This window comes from Benincasa hispida, chromosome 3 (assembly GCF_027475165.1).
Source record: "Benincasa hispida cultivar pf3 chromosome 3, pf3_genome.v1.1, whole genome shotgun sequence".
Lineage (NCBI taxonomy): Eukaryota > Viridiplantae > Streptophyta > Magnoliopsida > Cucurbitales > Cucurbitaceae > Benincasa > Benincasa hispida.
Genome location: NC_143480.1, coordinates 41,991,419 through 42,003,525, shown reverse-complemented (window position 1 = coordinate 42,003,525; position 12,107 = coordinate 41,991,419). Strand labels below are relative to the sequence as shown.

At 32.4% G+C, this 12,107-nt stretch overlaps 1 protein-coding gene across 1 annotated transcript; it reads left to right on the top strand.

The window, feature by feature from the left end:
• The first annotated feature begins 8,039 nt into the window (after positions 1–8,039).
• Positions 8,040–9,691, top strand: LOC120073734 (A20/AN1-like zinc finger family protein). The gene is made up of 2 exons (XM_039026550.2): positions 8,040–8,374; positions 8,797–9,691. The coding sequence occupies exon 2, from the start codon at positions 8,863–8,865 to the stop codon at positions 9,397–9,399; it is 537 nt and encodes a 178-aa protein (XP_038882478.1). The 5' UTR covers positions 8,040–8,374; positions 8,797–8,862; the 3' UTR covers positions 9,400–9,691.
• The last annotated feature ends 2,416 nt before the right edge of the window (positions 9,692–12,107 follow it).

Below are 12,107 nucleotides of genomic sequence, written 5' to 3'. Positions count from 1 at the left end.
TGGTTCTTCATCCATGCCTAAAGAGTGGAGGTATGCTCCTTCCCATCCCAAAGAATTAATTCTTGGTGATCTCGAACAAGGTGTGAAAACTCGTTTCTCTCTTAATATGTTTAATAATCTTACTTTTGTTTCTTAAATTGAACCAAAAGGTTTTAAAGATGCCGAAAATGATGAATTTTGGATTTTAGCTATGCAAGAAGAATTAAATCAATTTGAAAGGAATAAAGTTTGGGAGTTAATCCCTAGGCCCTCTCATGCTTCTATAATTGGAACTAAATGGGTTTTTAGAAATAAAATGGATGAAAATGGAAATATCATTAGAAATAAAGCTAGACTTGTAGCTCAAGATTATTGTCAAGAGGAATGAATAGATTATGAAGAAACTTTTACACCCATTGCTAGATTAGAAGCTATTAGAATGTTGCTTGCTTTTGCTTCTTATAAGAATTTCATTTTGTATCAAATGGATGTGAAAAGTGCATTTTTAAATGATTATATCATGGAGGAAGTTATGTAGAACAACCTCTGGGGTTTGAAAGTTTTAATTTTCCTAATCATGTCTATAAGTTGAAAAAGACTCTTTATGGCTTAAAACAAGCTCCAAGAGCTTGGTATGATAAACTTAGTAATTTCTTGCTTGAGAATGGATTTAAAATGGGTAAAATTGATACTACTATTTTTATTAAGACTAAAGAAAATGATATGCTTTTAGTACAAATATATGTGGATGATATTATTTTTGGTTCTACTAATTCGTCTTTGTGTGAAGAATTTTCTAAGTGTATGCATAGTGAATTTGAGATGAGTATGATGGGAGAACTTAGCTTCTTCCTTGGACTCCAAATCAAACAACTCAAGGATGGTATTTTCATAAGTCAAGAAAAATACACAAGGGATTTGCTCAAAAGGTTCAAATTCAATGAAGGTAAAATTGCAAAAACTCCTATGAGCACATCCATTAAGCTTGACAATGATGAAAAAGGAAAATGTGTGGATATAAAAACTTATATAGGTATGATTGGATCTTTACTTTATTTAACCGCTAGTAGACCCGATATTATGTTTAGTGTATGTCTTTGTGCTAGATTTCAATCTTGTCCTAAGAAATCACATTTACATGTCGTTAAAAGAATTTTTAAATATTTGCTTGGTACTATTGATTTAGGCTTATGGTATCCTAGAAATGTTGAATTTAATTTGGTAGGATATTCCGATACGGATTTTGTGGGTAGTTTACTTGACCGTAAAAGTACTAGTGGGACTTGTCATTTTCTTGGTAGTTCCTTAGTTTCTTGGTTTAGTAAAAAGCAAAATTTGGTTACCTTATCCACTACCGAAGCGGAATATATTGCAGTTGTTAGTTGTTGTGCTCAAATTCTTTGGATGAAACAAACTCTTTGTGATTTTGGATTAAAGTTTGATAATGTGCCTATATTTTGTGATAATACTAGTGCTATTAATTTGACTAAAAATCTTATAAATTATTCTAGGACTAAGCATATTGATATTAGACATCACTTTATTAGAGAGCATGTGCAAAATGATAATATTACTCTTGAATTTGTAGGCTCTAATAATCAATTAGCGGATATTTTTACCAAGCCTTTGAATGAAGAAAACTTTTGCAAAAATAGGCTTGAGCTTGGTATTATTTGTTGTGATGCCTCTTGATTTTATAATTTTACTTGTTAAATTTTTTAGAAGACATTTTGATAGGGGGAGATATGGAAAGCATGTGTTAATATTCTTAGGGGGAGTTGTGCTAAATTTATGTTCATGTTTTTAAGGGAAACATTTATGTAGTTCTGAATTTTTCTTAATTATTCTTTTTAATGATTCCAAAAGGGGAGAAGTTTAAGAAAAATATGCTATAAATTTGTTATGATTTTGATTGTATTAATTAGGGGAGAATTTATTTTTTTGAGTGAATTTCAAGAATGATCTTTATGGTGATATGTTGAATTTTATTATGTGCTACATATGGTTTACATGTATTTCAAGCTATTTTTCTTGAATGGTTTGTCATCATCAAAAGGGGGAGATTGTTGGCTTTTTGGCCCTTAATCTCAAATTAATTAATTTTAATTAATTAATTAATCAATGTTTTGATGATAACAACTCAATTTTTAATTACTAAAAATCTTAGTGTTTTAATATGTCCATAGCATAGAGCTCGGAACAACGATTCCAACACCTTTTGAACCACTCAAATCGGAGCTAAAACGAAGACGATATGACCGAAACAAGTCTATAGAGAAAATACCGTGGTGGATGACGTAGCATAACCAGACTATTTGCATGTAGACATGTGGCAGCATATTGGTTGAGTGGTGGATCATTAAGAAATTAACATATGATGGACTTTTGATTTTTGGATTGATTTAAAATAAAAAATTAAAATTTAAAAGAAAATTTAAAAGGAAAATAAATTTAATATTATTTTATGTTTGTGTCTGACGGCTAGTTTTTTACACGTGGTATGTTTTTTATTTTTGGATTGACTTTAAAAAGAAAATGAATTTAATATTATTTTATGTTTGTGTCTAACGGCTAGTTTTTGACACATGATATATTTTTTTATTTTTTGGATTAATTTTAAAAAGAAAATGAATTCAAAAGAAAAGGAATTTAATATATATTTTGTTTGTATCTAACAACTAGTTTAGTTTAAAATCTCTACCATTGATTTTTCTTTTCCAAAATCCAATAGACCAAATTAATTGTGGTTTCTAAAAATTATTCCATCTCTATATAAACCATCTTCCTCTCCAATTTTTTTTTTTTTTAAAAAACAAATTTTACATTTCATAATCCTCCAAAACTCAAAAGTTCCATTGTTGCTCTCTCTAAGTTCCCAATTTTTTTTTTCTTTTCATCTTATTCTTGAGAGAGTGTTATTGTATTGTGAGGATAAATTTGTTGAGTGCTTAAACTTGTAAATCCACTCTAGTGAGAGTTGTATTATGTTCTTCAAAAATTCCAACATTTGTAACAGTTTGATCCTAAACCGTGGAAAGGATCGGGTTTACTCTTGAACCCGTAAAAGGAGTGGTAGTATAACGGTTGGGCTCTAATCTGTAGAACGAGTCGGAAAGATTTTATTCAAATTCCCAAGAGGTGCTTGGGGAGTGGAGTAGGTCGAGTTTGACCGAACCACTATAAAAATTACGGTGTCTTCTTCTCTAACCCTTTCCTTTTTATTTTGCAATTAATTTAAGCAATTTATTGTATGTTTTAGTTTGTTCTTATTTATTTGTTAAAATTTGATAGAATTAAATTATCATATTTTTTGTCATCTTATTTGTTGCATAATTTGAATTTTTCTTATTATTTATAAAAAGTATATTAATTAGTTTAATTGGGTTAATTTAAAAAAAAAGTTTAATTAAACCCTATTCACCCCTCCCCCCCTCTAGGGTTGACATATCGATCCAATAGACGATTGCTCATGAGAGTGAGAGATTGCTAGACGATTGCTCACAAGAGAGAGAGATTGCTAGAAGATTGAGTACCCATTTTCTATACGATAGAATAAACCTTTCTCCCACTTACTCAATCATGTAGTTCGATCGTATACTTCCTCTTTCCTTCTACCAAATTCACACAGAACACACACCTCCTGGTTTCTCACTCCTAGAACACCAAGGATGCCAAGTGGTAGTGTCGAGGGGTTGCTGTTCGAGGATCAGACAGTTCGTGATTATGACTAGAGCGAGAGGTTGCTAAACGATTGTTGACGAGAGTGAGAGATTGCTAAACGATTTCAGCGAGAGCGAGAGATTGTTGTACGATTGCTCACGAGAGTGAGAGATTTCTAGGAGAAGAGTTCTTTAAAAGTATATCTCTCAATTCCTTTTGTTTTAGTAAGAAAGCATGCTGTAATTTTCTCTATAATGCATAACTATTCTTGTATGTTTGTGAATACGTTTATTCTTTCACAATGAGTTTGGAAAGATCTTGCTTTCGCTCACTGGTTCTCCTGAATAAGAGTTCCTTCAATTGGTATTAGAGCCAGGTTGTTCTGATATTCCAAATCTATTGATGTATTGAATTGCATTTACATTCTTGGTGGGTTGTAAGCATGTCTACATTATGTTTAAGTCTTAAATGTATTTGTGGATGTGGATTAATGGAGTTTTTGGTATGATTGCCTCTGGTTAATAGAGTTTCTGGGATTAATGGAGTTTCAGAGCCAGGTCAAAATTACTGTTTTATCCCTGTAAATATATCTTGCTCCTTAAGCTCCCATTGATTCTCTATTGAACAATTGGTTTAAAGTCCAACTAATAAACCATATCCCTCTCAGTCATGAGAAGAGGGGCCCTTTGTTCAGGAGCCAGTACTTAAGGGAACAACTTATCTACTAACTCTATATTATGTAGGAGTGAATTCCATCTTCCAGGACTATGTCCCCAACTATCTATCCGGTCTTATCCCCAAAATGGGAGGCTTATTGAGCAGTATTGTTGAACTACTCTGACCTATACAGATCAAAAGATAATCCCGAACAAATAGAAGTTCATAGTTAGCTCATGATTAAGATCGAGTTACCTTAGGTCATCGAATTTGAAATAGTCAGTTTTAACAGTAAACAATCATTATAAAGGAAAGTGACTCTTTCGTGGTCCGGTCTTATGCAAATATCCTTTGCATAGAATGCCTCCACTCGCATGTCTCCACATGAATGATTTTGGGATCACATCATTTGTATCAGTATACAAAGTGGGTCGTATCCAATAGTGTCACCAGGATGAGGTACCCAACCTCATCCATATACTTATAGACCATTTTGACTATATATTAAAATTTGATCTACTTTTATGTCTCCACATAAAATTAAAGTATACATACTATAGTCATGAATTTGTTTATTGGATTTTTATAACAGAATGCAATATCGATAACATTTATTGAATCAATAACTCAATAATACTTTTATTGATAAATAAAATATGTTTCCAATATTTACGAACTGCGAATTTTAGGACATTTCCAACAAATTGGTTGTCGGAGTTGGTTGCCGGAGCTATCATCGAAGGTGGTTGTTGGAGCATGGAGTTGGTCGCCAGAGTTGTCAACAGAGGTGGTTGTCGGAGCCCAAAGTTGGTCGTCAAAGTTGTCAGCGAAGGTGGTTGTCGGAGCCTGGAGTTAGTTCTCGGAGTGTGATAGTGGTTGATGGGTGGAGCTATTGTAAACATGGGAATAAGGGAGAGTTGGGGTGGGTTGGTAAAATATACCAACTCAACTCCACCAACATTTAAAGTTGGTGGGCCAAACAATGAGTTGGTATATTATACCAACTCAACTCAACTCATGTTGGTGAGCCAAAAACCCCCTTAAGGTTGTAGGGCGATAAATCAAGCATGACTCGTTTATTTTTGTATTTATATTATTCGCCTGGGTTGATCAACTCCAAACTTAAAACTTTGTCCTTTTCTTTTTGGGATGAATGTTTTCCCATGTCACCTCGCCGTTTTTCTTGGACTTAGGTTCACCTGTGGGCTTTCGGTCTTGCTTGAAGCAACTCTTAATAACTAAAATAATATATATTATGAAATACTATAAATTTTTCTACAGTAAAGTCATATCTCGTGTAAGGTGCTCTTCTTTCAAATTAAAGGTCTAAACAAAAGTTCTAGTACTACGATAGTATCTCATTTAAAAATTGTAGAACATAAAAATAAATATATTATGTGACACACATGTCAAATGTTGAATAAAAGAGTTTTTTTTTTAATGATGTAACTGTAGTAAAACATTTTTTGGGTTATAATTTAATTTTTTTCCCCCTTTTTGGGCCAACCAAATGCACAAATGCATGCCACACACGTAAGGGGTTGAGCAACGCCCAATCCATAAATGATGTATATTACTATTTGCTTGTCATCCGCGCAGCTGCTGACGCAGCAAAGGAATATCAGTTTTCCCTCGAACTTATCTACTCTTCTCCGCCCCCATTCATGCACAATTCTTTTTTTAAATAGCTGGAAAAAAAAATCTTTTTCTTTCTTTCTTTCTTTCCTTAAAAAAATATTTATTTTGGAATCTATTTCTTGGGTCTTCAATATCCCAATCGACATTAAAATTAAAAACAATGAGTTAAATTACAAATTTATTTTTTTTAATTTTTTATCTTTTTAAAATTCATAAATATATTATTCACACAATTGAAAGTTATGAGAATTGTTTGTGAAAAATTTAAACTTTTGAAAAGATATAGTAGATATAATGAAAGTTGACACTCTTGAAAATTCATAAACCAAATAGATATAATTTACAAACACGTAAGTTATTAGGCTAAACTTGTAATATAACTTAGAATAACTTACAGAAATTGTATCAAAATAGATTTGATTACCAATTTTAATATGGAAGCTTTTAGCTTTGTATTAATTGAGTCTTTGAGCTTTAAAATGATTGTACATAGATTTCTAATTTTGTGTTCAATACATCTTTAAACTTAATTCTATATCCAATAATTATTAAACATTCCGTTCTATATCTAGTGGAGTTATTGTCCTAATTTTCATTTTCTTAAAATGACTAATCTATTGAACATAAAATGAGATTTTGATGAATTATCAAACATAAAAATCAATTTTATGTCTAATAGATTTTATAGTTAATAAATATGTCAATAATATATAAACATAAAATTTAAAGATGGTAGACATATTTCATATTTTAAAAATACATGAACATACTAAATAGAAAATTTGAAAATTCAAAGTTACATATGTGAAAGTTATCGGTGTCTAAAATTGTAATTTAGCCATCAATATATGTTTTTAGTTTTTTAGATTTGGTCGAGATCATATATGAAGATTAAGGATTAAAAAAGAAAATCTAAATTATAAAAACAAATGTCTCTAACTTATGTATTTTTTAAAAATATTGTAAACTTTAAAAGTTTCATTAATACCCTTAAATTTTAAATATCTTTATGATTAATGTAGGGATAAAAACTACTAATATTCATTTTAAAAATATCTTTGAACTTTTAAAAGTTGTATAGATACCCTTGACACTTACAATTAATTTATAAACACAAACAATCATCTACACCCAACCATCAACTCTTTTTTCTCTCTTGTTTACTCTCATTAGGTTTAGACACTCAAAGTGTCGATTCCATTAACTTAATATTTGAGAAGATTATATTAAAAAAAAAAAAATTAGAAAATCTTGATGTATAATCCTACGAGATGTATTGAGGCCCAAAAATAATTGATAAGTTAGAAAAAAAAGTTGATCTTTTAACTAATTCTTAGTGGTCAATCTCGCCTCATATGAATCGAGAAAAAACTATTTTTACGAGTTTTAAGAAAACGTGGTCAATCTCTTGGAGGTCAAGCTCGGCTCAAATAGATGTATAGATATTTGATATTTAGAATTTTAAAGTTTGATTACTTTGTATATGTATATATATATATATATATATATATATATATGATTTTAAAGTTTGGTTACTTTGTGAATGTTTAATATTTTTATTTTAAAATTGTTATAATATTTGTCTTTATTTAAAATTTGTAATAAATATCATAAATGTTTGATATTTTAAATTTGAATTTTATGAGTTTTTAATTATAAGTCATGTATTGTATATAAATTTACATATTTTTAATTAAAAAGAAAAATTAAATTATAATCCCATAACCTAACTCAACCCAATTTGAATTTTAAGGATTGTGTTAGAGATTGTATTTAGGTTCTTTGGGTTATCCACCTAATCTATTTGAATTTTTTGGTTGATCCAAAAAACATCCTCAATTCAACCATATACACATTGAATACGAAGATAGGAACTTCCGATCCTATCACAATAGAAGTGACATTAATGCAAGAATTATGGTTAAAAACATCATAAACTTTCTTGTTGTTCAATGAGAAGTCGAACCTTCCGTCTTAAAGATGCTAATAGGTGCATTAGCATTGTCCATTGGGCTCCCATTTGAAAAAAAAAAAAAAGAAAAAGAAACGTAAGAATGGGGGTGGATATTTTGGGGGCTAAAGTTGTAATTTATTAAAGTTAGTAAAGATATTCCGCGGTCTTTGTTTCGTCATCGTCGCGCTATATTGGGCTGGCTATACTTCCATTTTGGCTGCTTCCAGCCTGGCTTTCCCGATTTTTATTTCTTACTATTATTCTCTTTTCTTTAAAAAATAAAATAAAATATGTCTAATTATTTTGATTTTGTCCCGTTTCCTTGTTTCTTCCCCTCTCTCTCCTAATTTCATTTTCTCGTTCTTTATTATATCTCTGAACTCTTCGGTAGATTCTTCTTTCTTAAGATTCTTCTTCCTTTTTTTTTTTAATCTCCAATCCGTTTCTGAAAAGGAAAAAAAACCCTCAATCCCCTTCATTCTTCAGGTACAGTTTTCTTCGGACTTTGATCTTCATTTTATTTTTCTCATTTGTCTTGTTTCTGTTCTAGTTTTCCACGTCTTGTTTTGGGTTATGATGTTATCAATTTTAGGTAAATTTTAAATTTGCTGAATCCGTGTATCTGTTCGTTTCTAGGGTGTAGAGAGACGAGATTTCTATGGTTTTGTTGTTGTCTAATTCTTATGCGTTGATGATTTTAAGAATCTTCATCATCTGATTCATTTCCCTGTCTGTTTCTATTTTTCTCGATAACCAAACAGCCAAGTTCATCGATCTTCTTAATCTACTTATTTTCTGCTGATCCTGATTATTCGATCGTAATCTCCGTCTGCAAACGAATGTTTGATTTCGACGGATTTCGATTTTCTCTGTTCTGGATTGCTAATTTTAGGGTTTTGCCTTTTTAGATCTGTAGAACAAAACTGCGCGATCCGTTGTAAATCCGAAAACGTGAGGTTGTGAAGAAGAAAGACATGGCTGAAGAGCACAGATGCCAAGCACCTGAAGGCCACCGTCTCTGCGCCAACAATTGCGGCTTCTTCGGTAGCCCAGCTACCATGGATCTCTGCTCCAAATGTTACAGAGATTTCCGTCTTAAAGAACAAGAACAAGCCTCCACCAAATCCACCATCGAAGCTGCTCTCTCGGCCTCATCATCTCCTTCTCCCTCCTCTTCCCCAATCGATCCTCCCCCCGTTTCCCCTGTTGTTGCCTTGTCCCCGCCGGACGCCACCACAGATCTGACCATCCCTCCCCTTGTGGCGGTTAGATCTGAGGCCGCAAACCAGCCAAACTCTAATCTGAATCCGAACCCGAACTCGAACCGTTGTTCATCTTGCCGTAAGAAGGTGGGTTTGACCGGGTTCAGATGCAGATGCGGAACCACGTTCTGTGGGGCTCATAGGTACCCGGAGAAACACGGCTGCACCTTCGATTTCAAGTCAATCGGAAGAGAGGAGATCGCTCGAGCGAACCCCGTCGTTAAAGCCGATAAACTGGAAAGGATTTGAGCGATTCCTTAGGCCCTTATGACTCTACCATGGTGACGATTGAGAGCAAATTTCACGGTGGCTCATCATCCAATCATCTTCGCCGCCGTCGAATCTCTCTCTCAGCCATTCGATCTCCCTTCAACGTCGCACTCGATGATGATGCTACTCTCTCTCTCTATCTCTCCCTCTCTATCTCTCTCTATCTCGCTACAATATAAAAATAAGTGTGGAAGATGGGTTTTCTTGTAGAAAAAGAATTTCAATTTTTTCCCTTTTGATTTCAGAATTGAAAGTATCATCTTTACTTCCATTGAATCATGTTCATCTTTTTTCTCTGCTAAAACCACCCATTGAACTCCTAAAACTTCATACATATATTCATCACTGGAAACACAAAACTAATGCTAAATTAGAAACTCTGTGAGCTGAGCTTGTTTGAACATTGGTATGTTTAATTTGCTTAATGTTTTATCAACGTTAGGAAATTGTTAATTTTTGTAATAGCTCACCAATGTTCATCCTTAGGCTTATGGGGCAAATGGGGCTGCGTGTGCAATGTATTTAGTCCTTTATGTCTTACAATATGTGCGTTGGTTGGTTGATCGATAGCCACACTTCTGTCCAGGTCAATTTTGCTATGGATTTGTTTTAATTGGTCCACGATATCACTTGTAAATGTGTCGGCCAAAAAAAAGAGGATAATTGGGTTTGTGGGATGTCATCATTATGCTACGTGTCACTTTAATGTTGTTTAGCATGCCACATCATATGCATGCATCATCACCCTAATGTAGAATTGCAATGTAACACTCATCTTCTTGTTATGTTCCTAGGCACCCTTTGATGGAACTAAGAAAACCTCTTTGATCTTCCTCTTGAAAAATACTTCGTGCATCTCGAACGACAATACATTCCATTAAATATGTGATAAATTTTATTTTATTTTTTTCTTTTTTAGAATATTTTAACATTTTTTTTTATCTAATAGTGGAAAGAGATATACAAAGATGGGAATTAATATAACATTATATTAGATACACCAAGTATTATTTTTTTACTAATATAATGTTATACAGGTAACTTATTTTGTACTCCCTTTGATTATAAAGTACTTGAAAAAGAAGTGACTAAATCACAATTTTCATTCGAAGTCATTTTTCTATCTTATACCTAAGTATATTTTAGTCTGATTTCTTTTTGGGTAATAATGTATTTTTCTTTTTTCTCAACAGTTTTACTGGGTCATTTTAAATGGAAAATCTCGTTGAAATTCATGAGTAGCGATGAAACGCCCCTTTTTACCTTGGAACAAAGTTTGTTTATTTTTATTTCGTTTTTTCGTTTTTTTCGTTTTGTTTTTCGTTTTTTTTTTTTTTTTTTTTGGCTTCTTTATTGTTTTTTTTACCATGTTAACTTGTTACTTTTTGCTGTTCAATTATTCCTCCCTTCACTCTCTCCCCTTTTAAGATGAGCTTTAGTTAAAATTTGACTTAATGTGCACAAAAATAAATTCTAGGTGGACTTTTGCATGGAGTACAGTTATTATCCATTATTGTTACTGGACTTTAGGACCTAGACTCGTAATCAATCTATGGAGATAAAAGAAATGTGGACCCACTTCATTACGAAGTTGTAATTGAAGCCTCTGGAATTAATCTGTACCATTACAGCTGATAGGAGCGTATGATCGGTTGTATTACTATTGATTATTGGGTGGGATTCATTCCTCTTTTTGTGTGGACTCTTTAGAATTGGCCTCTCTCACTTTTTTCATTATCGCGTATGCATACGGTTCGTAATGGATAATATGAAACAAACATCGATGTCCTTATAGAAACCAATGATTAGTATCGATGTGGATGAATATCAAACAATAATATCGGTAGTATTGATTTGTAAATGGAATTGACAATGTGCATGTGCATGAAATATTCCGTTGCCATTTAGATTGATGTGATGAAATGCCTTATGTTGTACTCTTTATTATGAATATTCCTTAATTTAGAGTATACCTCGATATCATCTGAGTGTTGAACTTAGGGACATGCGATTAAAACGTGCGATAAGATTTTGCTCGATCTTGATGTAGTGTTTTGATTATAAAGTAGGCGATGGAAATGTATGCATCTATCCTATTTAATCTAGGTAATGAGATAAATGAAATGGATGCAATGATAATTGCAATTCAAAACAAAGTAGTGTGCGGCGAGAGCGAATGAAGTAACAATAAATGAATAGGGTTGAGAAAAGATTCATCAACATTTTCCTAAGCAATGTATAAGTTATGCTTTCATGTCAGAAACTCATAACTAATGAATTTCACCTCTCGATTTTTTATGCCACACTACCATATTTCTAGGATGCATGCAGTAAGTTTTGATTGCGAAAGACTATTTTTATCTCTAAAGTTACTTCTTTCCTTATTAAGCAGGTTCCATTTCTGCGTCCTTTTCTCAAGGCGTTGATTGTTTTATACTTACATCAATATCTCGATCTAGTTTTAGCAACTTAATAAGCACACGTTAGAACAAGATGAATGCCTACTTATGCATGACTAAGTGAAAAAATGTTAGCTACTATATGGAAGGAATTGCATTCATATTAAGAATAGTGTTCTTAAATCACTATACTTAACATAAATATGAAGGAACAAAAGAGGCAAGAAATAAAAGGGAAGTGAAGAAATCAAGCCATAAGTGATAATCTCTTGCTCCCTTAGCGGTGGC